At 51.4% G+C, this 12,308-nt stretch overlaps 2 protein-coding genes across 2 annotated transcripts in view; both read left to right on the forward strand.

Moving 5' to 3' along the window:
• PPARGC1B (PPARG coactivator 1 beta) overlaps positions 1 to 4,768 on the forward strand; it is a 44,815-nt gene extending 40,047 nt beyond the window's left edge. The window contains exon 12 of the mRNA XM_063413123.1: positions 549 to 4,768. Coding sequence (XP_063269193.1) covers positions 549 to 652 — 104 coding nt within the window. The 3' untranslated portion in view covers positions 653 to 4,768. The remainder of the gene's footprint in view (positions 1 to 548) is intronic.
• A 2,520-nt stretch (positions 4,769 to 7,288) lies between these two features.
• Positions 7,289 to 12,213, forward strand: LOC134558858 (tripartite motif-containing 13-like). Its single transcript, XM_063413132.1, has 6 exons — positions 7,289 to 8,012; positions 8,624 to 8,719; positions 9,085 to 9,318; positions 9,413 to 9,435; positions 10,342 to 10,508; positions 11,126 to 12,213. Exons 1-6 carry the CDS (start codon positions 7,428 to 7,430, stop codon positions 11,185 to 11,187), a joined length of 1,167 nt encoding a protein of 388 aa, XP_063269202.1. The 5' UTR covers positions 7,289 to 7,427; the 3' UTR covers positions 11,188 to 12,213.
• The last annotated feature ends 95 nt before the right edge of the window (positions 12,214 to 12,308 follow it).

Here is a 12,308-nt window from a genome sequence, read left to right on the forward strand (position 1 = left end):
TGGTTTGCTGCTCTGCAGGACAGATTCACCACGCTGCACTCTGCAGCCCAAGTGACAGCACTGAAATGTGCTGTGGTGGCATTAATCCTTTCAGTGCTTCAGCAAGGTCTCAGTGAGTGTGTCACCAGGGCTGCAGCCTGCGCTGAGGGCCACGAGCCAAACCCTGTGCTAGTCCTGCAAGGGAAATGTGCCCCAGGCTTTGCCCAGCCCTCCTTGCCTCAGGTGTTTCACCAACACTGCATGCTTATTTCTGTACCCTCTGCAGGGCCTGAAGGGTTCTGGATCCCATTTGATGAGTGAAAGACTGAGGTCCAGAAAATAAAGCCCCAAGCCTTAGCTTACCTCCAGATGCCCCATCTGATACAAGTACTCCCTGATTTTTATCACCTTGCAGTATCTGCTCTGCTTACAGCAGCTACCCCTTGACTTTGATTGTGGGCACAAATGTCTTTTGTTCACCTAAATAAATCCCAGAGTCTCCCATTCTGGGCACAGGATGCTGATCCCCAGTCCCTGACCTGGCTGCCTTCTGTCCCTGCCACCCCCAGATTGCGGCACGGACGAGTCCTCCCCGGCTCCGGTGAAAAGCAAGTACGAGACCATGGATTTCGACAGCTTGCTGCAGGAGGCCCAGCTCAGCCTGCATCGGTAACAGCCTTAACCTTGGAGGAATACCTCAATACCTCAGTCAAGGCACTTCCAAAATGTTTACGTTTTCAAAGAAATTATTCAGTCTATGGCAAGCGAGAGAGCGAGAGAGAGCGAGAGCACGCCCGCGAGAGAGAGACTGCTGTCCCCTGATCGATGTTTACATTGAACAAAGCTGCTTCTGTCTGTGAGTCCCCATGGTGTTGATGTCTCACTGCCACACGTTAGTCCCCCCTCTGCTTCTGACTGGTTGTTTTAGGGTGAGCCTAGGAGCCCCCCTGCCCCTCTTCCCCCTCCCGGCCCTCCCCGTGCTCCCGCCGTGGAGTTGCAGCTGTGTTCACCATAACATTTTTTTGTCTGTAGTGTGTGATGATGAAATTGTTCATTGTGAATAGAATCAGGATTATAAACTAATTTTTAATAGAAGAAGAGAAGAAAAAAAAAAGTATATACTTAAAAAAAATGTATTTATGGCTCAGATGTACTGTAATTCAGATTTATTGTACCGCTTCCTTGATTTTTAACTATGCACTGTAATGAGGCACTTGCCACTCAGCAAATGGGGGGTCAGAGCAGTCACAGAGCTGACATTCCCCTGCCTCCCCTGCTCGGTGCTTGCCCCGGGGTCACTCACTTTGCTGTCAAAGCCATTCTTCGTGCTGGCCCGAGCCCCCAGCATCACCCCCATGCTGAGCTGGGTGCTGAAGGGTGACGGAGCCAGGGCCTGGCAGCTTTGCAGGCTGCAGAGGGTGGAGAGGGATGCACTGCCTGCAGCCAGCGCTGCTCCAGCCCCACTGCAGCCCGCAGAGAGGGCTGGGCCAGCCAGGCTGGGCCGGTGGGTGCTGCTGGCACAGGGATGGATGTCTCCGGTCCGTGTGGAGGAGCTGGCTCCTCTCCAGCCCCGCGGGTGGCTGGAGACCGGCCAGGCCCTGTGCCTGATCCACGCTCGCTTCCACACCCTGCAGAGCAAGCGCGGCAAGAAGACCTGTCCGTGCATCCCGCTGGACATCTCTGTACAAGGAGTTCCTCAGCCCAGAACCCAGCCCGAAGTCCAGCCCCAAATCCAGGGGGGCACAGCACCCACACGGAACACGCACCCAGCCCCTGCCCCGTAGCTGATAAGCCATACACGTCCCAGCACCACCCCGACCATCCCGCCAGCAACCCGGGGCACAGCTCTGCCTCTGGCCAAGGGCCCTCAGCGCTGGGTTAAATGGAAAATTTACTTGTGGACTTGCCTGGAGGGCAAGTGTGGGTGCGTGGGATGGGGACATAGCCCTGCACCAGCCAGAGAGAAGCCCACCACCAGCGGCCAGAGGCACTGTTCTCCCAAGGGAGCGGGAATCGTGCTGCTCCTCAAGCCATTGCCACCCCCTTTTATTTTTGAGCCCCAGAGACCACTAGGGATTCAGCCATCCTCTGTAGATAGAATATTATAGCCTTAACTCTGCCAATAGATAGATTAGAGTCTCCTGGGGTCTCCCCTCCCCGTGACTTGGGGGTTTTATCCCCAGTTCCCTGGGTATGTTCCGTCCTGCAGGGAGAGTGACCAAAGCCTCGGAGGTGGCCCCGGGATGCGACGCCAAGAGCCCTGCCAGGGTGGCCCCGGGGCCCTGGCAGGAGCAGGAATGCCGGCGGCGCCGACACCAGCACAGTTCCCTGGCTGTTCCCTCGGGAGAGCCGTGGTTCTGACAACCCCAGCCCGGCAGCGCCAGGGCCCGGAGGCCACCGCGGGGTCCCCAGCCCGGTGACGATCACTGCCAGGGAACAGTCCTTGTGCCATTTCAGCCTCAGCAGTGAAACCTGGCGCCTCTCCCACCCCAAAACGCCCCGCTCCTCATCCCACCTCAGCGACCACGAGCAGCTCTGGCCAAGACTGAGCATCTGCTATTGGCAATTGCCTCATTGTAGCTTTGCCTTTTTCTGTCCTAGTATTTCCTCACGATGATGATGTTTACATGTGATTGCTATAGAGCTTATGTAGAATGTATATAGCGACACATTTAGGGTGGGTAGTACTGTCCTGTGCTGTGCTGATGTTTTTCAGAAAACGATCAATCCAAAAAAAAATACCAACAAAAAAAAAAGGAAAAAAAAAGGAAAAAAAAAGGAAAAAAAAAAAAGAAAAGCAAAATAAGTGGAATTCTTCCATCTCCCACTCAGCTGGAGGCACCCATGGCCGGGCCCCGCTGGGGATGCATCAAGGGTGGTGGAGGGGAAGGGTTAGTGCAGAGCTGGGGGGGCTCCAGCCCACTCCAGGGGATCACTCAGTCACTTCCCAAGCACCGGTTTTGGCACACCCAGACCCAGAATTTCCCGGTGTTTCCCTGGGGCTGGGTCCGCCCCAGCCCAGCTGCTGGGTCCTGAGCCAGTGCTGGGGAAGGGGAGGGCTGGTCCTGCACAGAGCTCATCAGTACTGCAGCCCTAGGGTAGGAACAGATGCAATAAGTGGTCTTCGTGGTGCCTGAAGCCTATAAGTGGGGTTGGGTTTGCTTTATTTGGTTTGGGTTTTTACTTTTTTTTCCCATTCACTTGGGATGGTTTGTTTTCCCTCCTCCTTAAAAAAGTCTTTCTTTTCCAGGATTTATGCACTATGCTTAGAGCCCCTTGGGCTGTGTGCTGCCTGCCCCTGTGGCTTTCCCCCACCTTTTAGGACTGGGTGAAAACTAAATTTCCACTTGATTTTTTTTTTTTTTTTTTTTTAATTTTTGTGGGCTTTTTAACTCTAAAGGTGTCTTTAGCTCACAGTGCTCGAGTCTGCAGGAGGGTGGGTCGGGCACAGGGGCAGGTGAGAGCTCCCTGCTGAGCTGCCTAAGGTTTGGATGCTGACAGGGAAATGGGGCAGGAGCAAAGCAGTGCCCGGGCACTGCTGCCAGGGAAGCCAGAGGTGCCCAGAACTTTGCAGGAGCTGCCAGGGACTGGGCATCCTCCCTTTTCCAAGGACTGCCTTTACATCCCACCCAACCTGTGGCATGGCTGCGGGTACCCCTCAAAAAGGGACCCCTCACACCCCAGCCCCCTGTGAGGGCCGGGGCTGTGGGATGGGCAGGAGAAACTGGGTTTATTCTGGTAGGCAATAAGTCAGGAGATTTATTTTTTTAAAACTGTGTAAGTATAGAACGTCCCCCAGCCATTTCCTGCAGGTGCAGTGGGGAAATGCTGAATGTGTGAAGAGTTTCTGGTAAAATGCCCCTTTGCTTGTTTTGCACAGGTTTGCCCCAGAAAAACTCGTTGTTCAGGGGGGGCAGCAGGTTTGTGGCTGGAATCCAGCGTGTCCCTGAGGCTCCGCAGGGAGGAGCAAACGTTTCTGAGTGTGTGGGCTGAATGCAGAGGACAATCCCAGGTGTGAGCTTGGATGCTGCCCCAAAGCAGAGGTTTCTCTCCATTCCTCAGCTGCCTGGGCTGCACATCTTCCAGGAGGCAGCAGCTCAGTCACCACAGTCCTGAGTCTGAGCTCAGCTCTGGGCCATGCACAGGAGTTTTGCAATTACAGATCAACACGGTTTTCTCCTGTTTTGGGGGGATTTTTTTTTCTTTCTGGAGGTCAGCTGAGTCCTTAGATAAACTGGTGTTGGAGCTGAACCCGACACCCGTCCTGTTCTAAGTGCATCCCTGACAATCTCAAGCAATACAGAGCCAAATGCAGCCTTGGGGGTTCATTTTGGGGTTTCATTCCCCTTCCCTCGCCCTCCCCGGGGCCAGGGGCAGCAGCAGGAGTTGGGAGTGTGTGAGTGCATGTGAGAAAGAGAGAGAACGGTTCAATTGATGCATTTCTTGAGAAAGGTGTAAGAATTTCACCTAAAAAGGGGCACATCTGCTTTCTTATTTATAAAAAAAAAGCTAAATTCTGTCTTTTTTTTTTTTTTTTTTTAAGTAAAAGGACACTGCTCATAATTATTAGGGGCCAATTCTGCCTCCCTTGCTCATGCTGAGTAAGTACTACTTAACTCTGCAATTTTCTACTTGCAGAGTAAGTAAAAGCAGCAGAATTGATCCCTCTGTGATTAAGAATCAAGTTTTTAGTACTTTTTTTTAAATTGGTAGCGGTTTTTTTTATATTTCACTTAATTTTTCCCCCAGTTCCGTTCTGTTGTGTCCTTATTTATGTAATATACTTTAACCTTAAAAGATGGCATGGATTCTTATGCCTTTCCTTTATTATTGTTATTATTTTTAAAAAACAAAAGAGATTTATTTCTAGTGTGATTTAACTGTCTACCTTCTAAAATGAGAGAACGTTTTCTTGTATTTTTACATTGTCAGATTCTATAGTTTCATAGATAATTTAACCAAATCGCTCAATGTATTCTCTATATCTATCCAGTGGGTATAAAAGTTCTATTTTAAATTGTGTAAATACTTCAGAACTGGCTTCTTTTTCCAGACTCCCCTGCCGTGGAGTTTCTTGTTTACATCAAAAAGACTGTAGAATCTCTACGCTCATGTACTGTAAATAGTGAAGTGATCTGCCTATAAATAAACAATAACATATATACTATAAAGTGGAAAGAACAAAAAAAGGAAGTTTGTGCTGCTGTACTTTAGTTTTTAGTGCAAATCTGCCCGGGTTGAGGTGTTTTGCTTTGCCTGGCTGGCAGTGGGGGTGGCAGAGGATGGCAGGGATGGAGCTGCTTCCTGGGAATATCCCTGGGAATATCCCTGTGTGCTGCTGTTTGAAGTGTGGCTTCTCCCAGTTTAACTCAGGCAGGAAAAACCTGGGCTCTGCACTCTGGACTTTGAGTTTCCACTGCCACAGGACCCTTGGCCAAGGAAACTCCCCAGATGGACTGAGTGAAGAATGAAGCAGGGCATGCTCCTCTCGGATTTTCTGGGGTGATGAAAAAGAGAGCAGGAAAAAATGAGGAAAATACTCCAGGTGGTGATACAGGAGCTGCGCAGCTCAGGGTGGCACCTGGAGAGCCCTGGAAGCAGGAGAGCAGCCCCTGGGAGCCAAACTGGGCATGGCCTTGGTGTCCTGGCTCAGGGTGGCACCTGGAGAACCCTGGAAGCAGGAGAGCAGGCTCTGGAGCCAAACTGCTCTCCCAGGGGCACAGCCATGTCCTGGTGTCCTGGTCCCTGTGGCAGCCCAGGCTGTGGAAGGGATGTTTGCAAGGCCTGGGCAGGCCCAGCACAGGCACAGCTGCCCTGGGCACACGTGGCCCATGCCAGCCGTGCCCCTGTGAGGGCTCACCAGGCTGGAGAGGTTGCACTGATTTTGTCCAGACCATGGGTCAGTGATGCTGCCGGGCTGGAGGATCCCAGCACCCCAAAAGGAGCAGCTCTGCAGGGTGCTGGGCTGTGCCAGCTGCTGCTTTTGGCCGATTTGCACCGATTCAGGCAGCAGCTCTGCACCTGCCTGTCTGCAGCACAGAGCCGTGGGGTCCCCCAGCCTGGGCACAGAGCTGGAACCCCAAACCCAGCCCCTCATCCCTGCCACTGCTGCACCCAGAGGGGAGAGCTGATGGGAAGCCCATTCCCTGCTGCTTTCCAAAACCAGCAGGCTTCAAGGCCACCAAAGAGGAACATTCTTCTGAGCTACATCAGGCACTGTGGTGCCAGTAGTGCCCAGACAGATGCAAACATGAATTTGGAGGAGGGGAATGTGGGAATGCAGCTGGGACAGCCAGTGATGGGTTGCCCAGGGTGGGCACACGTGGAGCAGAGACATGGGAGTGGCTTCCCAGGAGGGTGGCACACAAAGGAGGGGTCTGCAGGGAGGGACAGACCCAGAGCTGATGTTTGTCCTCCCAGCCTGACCTGTGCCTCCAACGCTGCATTCCCAGGCAGCCTCCTGGAAAATAAAGCACTGATACTGTTTATTGAATACAAATGTTTATTGAGGATAATTCCTACAAGCAGACCTCTGAAGGGAGCTGTTGGTGAGTGTTGACATCAGCCCAGCAGTTCTGTTGGTCCCAGCAATTACTTTCAACCATTTGGGAAAAATCCCAGCAGGATTGTTTTTATTTTGGCATAACTTCGTGATAAAATTTCTCCTTTTCACGCAGACAGGCGCTGTCTTGGAGTAGCTCCACTGTAGCTGTCACTGAAAATGGGGAGTTAAACTCTGTAACACTGTAATTTCAATATTAGAAAGTGGAATTACTTTATTTCAGCCCCAGGCATGTGGGGCATAACTCCCTGTTATACACACCACACCTTGCTAACAGATTAGCTTAAATCTATGTAACGTTTATATATTCAAAGTTTCCCCAAACTCATACCGATATGCTAAGCACTCCCTGAATTTTCTGCATATTTAAATCACTTCTTGGAGTTTATTTTCGTTGGGATAGGGTTCTTTTGAGGGTCTTGGGTGGTCGTTTGGGGAACATCCCATTCCTCCCATTATTCTTTTTTGGTCACAGGCCTCCCAAAACGTTTCTTCTCTTTGAATGCATCACATTGCTGTGGTCTGGCCAGGATATCCCTTCTTATCAGCATTGCTCAGGCTCACAGTCTTCACAGCTGAGATAACCATTTGCACACAGGACAAAGCCCTGTCGGGTAAACCGAAGGAATTCCCACCACTTAATTAACCACCACTTGTTACAATTTTTTATTTTCTCAACACCGGGACGAGCACTGCCCTCGCCCACGTGGCAGGGAGAGGCAGGAAGCCGGACAGAGGGCAGGGACGATGTTTCCTCGCTCGGGGGAGGAGGCAGAGGATTTCAGCTGGCGGCTGAAGTTTGTTTCTCTTCCGTACCGCGTTCAGTTCCGTTTCCCAGCTGAGCCCTCCCCTCGGGCGCCCGGCCCAGCCCCGGGGCTGCGGCGCCATGGCCGGGGCAGAGGCGATGGCCGGGCTGAGGGAAGAGCTGACCTGTTCCATCTGCCTGGACATTTACAAGGACCCCGTGGCCCTGGGCTGCAGGCACAGCTTCTGCAGGGTGTGCGTCAAGCAGGCGCTGCGGTGCCAGCAGAGCCCGGCCCGCTGCCCGCTCTGCCACGCTCTCGCCGGGGAGCTGCAGCCCAACTTCCACCTCCGCAACATCGTGCAGAAGTTTCTGGACGCTCCCGGGCACCAGGAGGAGCAGGAGCGGGAAGGGCAGTGCGCGGAGAAGGTGGTGCTGTGTGATTTCTGCCTCCAGGAGCAGCAGCCCGCCGTGAAGACGTGCCTGAGCTGCGAAGCCTCGCTGTGCCAAGCCCACCTGGGCAAGCACAACAGCAAGAACGGCCAGAGCCATGTGCTGGTGGAGCCCTGCGACGCCCAGGTTCTGGCCGAGAGGAAGTGCCCCAAGCACGGCAAACTGCTGGAGTGCTTCTGTGAGAACGACTGGGACTGCGTCTGCATCCTGTGCTCCATCGTCTCCCACAAGAACCACAAGATCATCAGTCTGGAGGAGGCTTTCAGCGAAGCGCAGGTGAGAGGCTGGGACAGCGGGACGGGCACGGGTCACACCGGGAAAAGCCCAGGGAGCCGCCCGTGGCACAGGGGCAACGCGTGACTTCAGAACTGCAGACACAGCACGGGGCTGCATTGCAATCCTGGGCTTTTATGCTTGGTTGTGTCCCAGATTCTCTCTGGGTTTGGCCCTTGAGATATAAAATAAGATGTTATAAATGTTTTTTTCCCCTCCTGAGGGAGGAGTTCGGCCGAACTGGTGGGACTGAGTGCTCCTGCCAGGGTTTAGCCCTTGGAGCACCTCCAAGCTGAAGATGAACCTGAGCTGCACTTAAGCAAAGATAATTAATGACAGAGTAACAGAAAGAAAGGTGCCAACAGAGGAAATAGCTTTATATGTAGCTAGTGCACATGAACAGTTTTCAGCTTCAAATTGTCTTTTTTGTGCTTGTAGTTGTGGCATTTGTTCAGGGATAGAACATTCCAGCAAACCTTTATGTACTGATTTGTCCTGAGAGCATGCAGTGAGCAAACCTACTGCAAGTCTAGCTTAACCCCTGTCGATAAAACTGCTGACCTCGTGCATTATGCCAGTCCTATCCTGATATCTCCTTCCCATTATATTTGTAGATATCTTATCCTGGAACTCTGGAAACACTAAAAAACCACGAAGCTGCACTGGATCAAGTCATAGCAAACCTGCTGAAACAGCTGGAGGAACTAAAGGTTTGTTTCAAGGTCCCATGTCACCGTGGGGTGGTTGCTTGCTGGTAAATGATGAGAGAAAGTTTTCTTTTGCCCTTCCCCAGATCATGGATTTTGAAACGTTTTTAGTTCCTGAGTGGTTTCTCATGTATTTTAGAGGTTTCTTCTTTGAGGAAAGATGATGACTTTCTTACCAGTCTGGGAGGTACATTCTTAATTAAGCCTGAAAATCTGTGCCTCTTGATGAGTGGCTGGTGTGTGGCTTTTTTATTTTTCCAACCTTCAACATTTAGTTACTTCTCTCATCCCAGAAAAAAGATTTTTTTCTGAGTGAGAGCTCATGTGGAAAATGTCCCTTAACAATTTTGAAATTGTTTTCTTAATAGAGTGAGGACAGCCATCGGAGGGCACAGGTGGAGAACCTTTTCAAGGAAATGCATGAGAAGCTTGAGAACAAAAAACGAGAGGTCCTGGCAGTTCTTAATGACTATGAAGAGGAACAAATTAGTCGGATTCGGGCAGAAATGAATAATCAAAAGAGTGAGAAGGATTCAGTCAGCCATGATGTTCAGGAGCTGGAGGCTCTGAGATATCAGAAGGACACTCTTCTTTTCACCAAGGTACCTATCAGCATCTCCCTTCCCAGAGACACACAGCTCCAGGGCTGGCCTCTGCCTGCACTCTGCTAATTCTGCTTTCAAAATGTCTTTACAGGCTTTTGCAGCAATGAAAGCCAGGTAAGCTCTCCCTGAGGTTTAATATCTTTATTGAGCATCTGGACGAGGGGATGGAGTGCACTCTCAGATAGTTCACTGAGTCGGGCAGGAGCGTGGCTGTGCTGGAGGGCCGGGAGCGCCGCAGAGGGATCAGGACAGGCTGGATCCGTGGGCCAAGGCCAGCAGTGCGGGATCCAGTGAGGCAAAGTGCCACGTTCTGCACCGTGCTCACAACAATCTCATGCAGTTCCAGCTGGGGGAGCAGTGACGGGAAAGCTGCCTGGCAGGAAAGAAACTGGGAATGTTGTTCAGGATTGGCTGAACGTGAGCCCAGGCGTGCCCAGCAGGGCCAGAGGACAGGGGTGCCTGGCCTGTCTCAGCAGTAGGGTGGCACAGGAGCAGGGCAGTGACTGTCCCCTGTGCTGGCACTGCTGAGCTCACACTGGGAGTGCTGTGAGCAGTTCCAGGACCCTCATGGTGAGAGAGAGAAGGGAACGGAGCTGGGCAGGGGCTGGAGCCCCAGGAGGGGCTGAGGGAGCTGGAAAGGGGCTCAGCCTGGAGAAAAGGAGGCTCAGGGGGGACCTTGTGGCTCTGCACAGCTCCTGACAGGAGGGGACAGCCGGGGGGATTTGGGATCTGCTCCAGGAACAGGGACAGGAGGAGAGGGAACGGCCTCAGGCTGGGCCAGGGGAAGCTCAGGGGGGACAGCAGCAGGAATTTCCCCATGGAAAGGGAGCTCAGGCACTGGAACTGCCCAGGGAGGTTTGGAGTGCCCATCCCTGGAGTGTCCCAGGAAGGGCTGGAGGTGGCACTGAGTGCCCTGGGCTGGGGACAGGGTGGGGATGGGCACAGCTGGGACTCGATGACCTTGGAGGTCTTTTCCCACGTCAGTGATTCTGGTTCTGTGATTCCTTCTGCATGTTTTAGGCAACGCAAGCCCCTTCCTGGAATGGATGGTGTGACGGTGCCAAGGCCACCCATTAATGTGGATAAACCAGCAACAGATGATATTCAGCGTTGTTTCCAGCAGTTCCTCTCAAACGTGGATCTCTCCTTTAGGCCGCCACCACCTCCACAATATGGAGCAAGACCTGGTAAGTGCTCATTTCACTATGTCAAAAGCAAGATGGAGAAGCCAGTAAACCATCTTTAAGACAGGACTTTCATGAGACACCAAGTACACTGAGTACCTCTAGAAGTGCTGATTCCTTACACTGTGTGCTTATTTGCACATATGTGTGCAGCAAAGGGAGCTTGTCCTGGCATTCAGGACTTTGGGGCATGCCTTGAATACACCTTGCTAAACCAGGCAATGGATAAAGAGGCTTGAAAGTCCCAGGAGTTTTCTGGGATGATTAAGATGAGGAATACCTCTGTGGCAAAGCATACCTCTCTTTACCTTTGATTCAAGGGTAAAGTTGAGAACTCATCACAGCAGCAGCAAGGTGAAGCTTGCTTAGGACATAAATAACCTGCACTTTCTGTGTAAATACTTCTAGTCCTTTGCAATGCTTTGTAAGCTCAGCCTACAGTCCCAGAGCTGTGCACGGTGGGACACTTGTCTGACTGAGTTGATAAAATTAGGGTTCCCTGGGTACTGCTCTCTGGTTGGTGCTTCAGCCCTCGCTGGCAGTGAGCCTCAGGTCAGGACAGAGGCAGACTCCAAATCTCCACAATTATCTGTTAATCATAATGCGTTTTTTCTATTTAGGTCCCTTCATGTTTGGTCATCGTAGAACACACCATAATCCCACGTTTGGATCTTTTCAGTAGCCTAATGAAATACAAATTCAGTGACAGTCATAATGATAACAATCATAGAAAGGAGGGAAGAGAGAGAGAAAACCCAGCCAAAACTAACGATACACAGCACAATTGCTCCCCCATCATCTGCTCTCTGATGTCCAGCCACTATTCCCAAGCAGCAATTGGCTCCTTCTGGCCATCTCCCCCAGTTCATACACTGGACATGGTGTTCTGTGGTGTGGAATATCCCTTTGGCCAGTTTGGGTCAGCAGCCCCAGCTATGCTCCTTGCCAGCTTTTTGTGCACCTCCTCGCTGCAGAGCACGAGGCATGGAAAGGTCCTTGGCTCAGGTTAAACACTGCTCAGCAACAGCCAAACCATCAGCGTGTTATCAACATTATTCCCTACTGAACCCAAACTGTACCAGCTGCTGAGAAGAGAATGAATTCTATCCCAGCACAAACCAGGACAGGACTCCAATAGTGCCATCCTAGACAGGGATGGTGCAGGGCCAGAGCTGCTGGGAGGAGGACACCAGCAATGGGAGCTGCTGGAAGCTTGGAATTATTTGTGCCTGGTTTGAATGCTGCTTGCAAATACCTGGCAATTACCTTTATGGGTTTCTTGGGTCAAAGACATCAACGGCAGAAGAAACACTCTGTCTTTTCATGATGTGTCTGTCAAGGCTGGACATCCTGCTAAGAACTTCAGGCTTACAGAGACAGGAACCATCCCTTTGAAGTATCCCATCCATGCTGCCAGCAGTGTATTGAAGCTCCTGTAGTGATGTAGGGACAAGGTGTTGTTTTGTGTTTCCAGGCTGAGAAATTGTGAGCCTTGCACGGAGGCTATGCAAAGCTGGCATATCAGAAATTGGGTTGTGGGCTGCTGTGGCAGGGGGTATATCACAGCACCCTGCCTCTTCCTGCAAGAGCTCTTATATTTGTTCTTTTAATCATAATGGAAATACCATTAAGTTGCTTATTTTTGCTCATCTGTATCAAATACTGTGTTGGCTTCATGTCATTAAAATCATATTATTAACTTGCAAAACGCGATGGCAAATTATTTTATCTAAAAGTTGACAGCACAACATTCACTGCTACAGAACAAGGCAGCAGCAATGCTGATCTTTGCTCTAAGGCAGC

The sequence above is a fragment of the Prinia subflava genome, chromosome 16, assembly GCF_021018805.1.
Source record: "Prinia subflava isolate CZ2003 ecotype Zambia chromosome 16, Cam_Psub_1.2, whole genome shotgun sequence".
Taxonomy (NCBI): Eukaryota; Metazoa; Chordata; class Aves; order Passeriformes; family Cisticolidae; genus Prinia; species Prinia subflava.

What these genes read in the sequence shown, in the direction of transcription:
- LOC134558858 (XM_063413132.1), top strand. Translation starts at nt 7,428, where the DNA reads ATGGCCGGGGCAGAGGCGATGGCCGGGCTGAGGGAAGAGCTGACCTGT. An exon ending in AGGCTTTCAGCGAAGCGCAG is followed by an intron (nt 8,013 to 8,623) that starts GTGAGAGGCTGG and finishes TTATATTTGTAG; the next exon opens with ATATCTTATCCTGGAACTCT. An exon ending in AACAGCTGGAGGAACTAAAG is followed by an intron (nt 8,720 to 9,084) that starts GTTTGTTTCAAG and finishes TTTTCTTAATAG; the next exon opens with AGTGAGGACAGCCATCGGAG.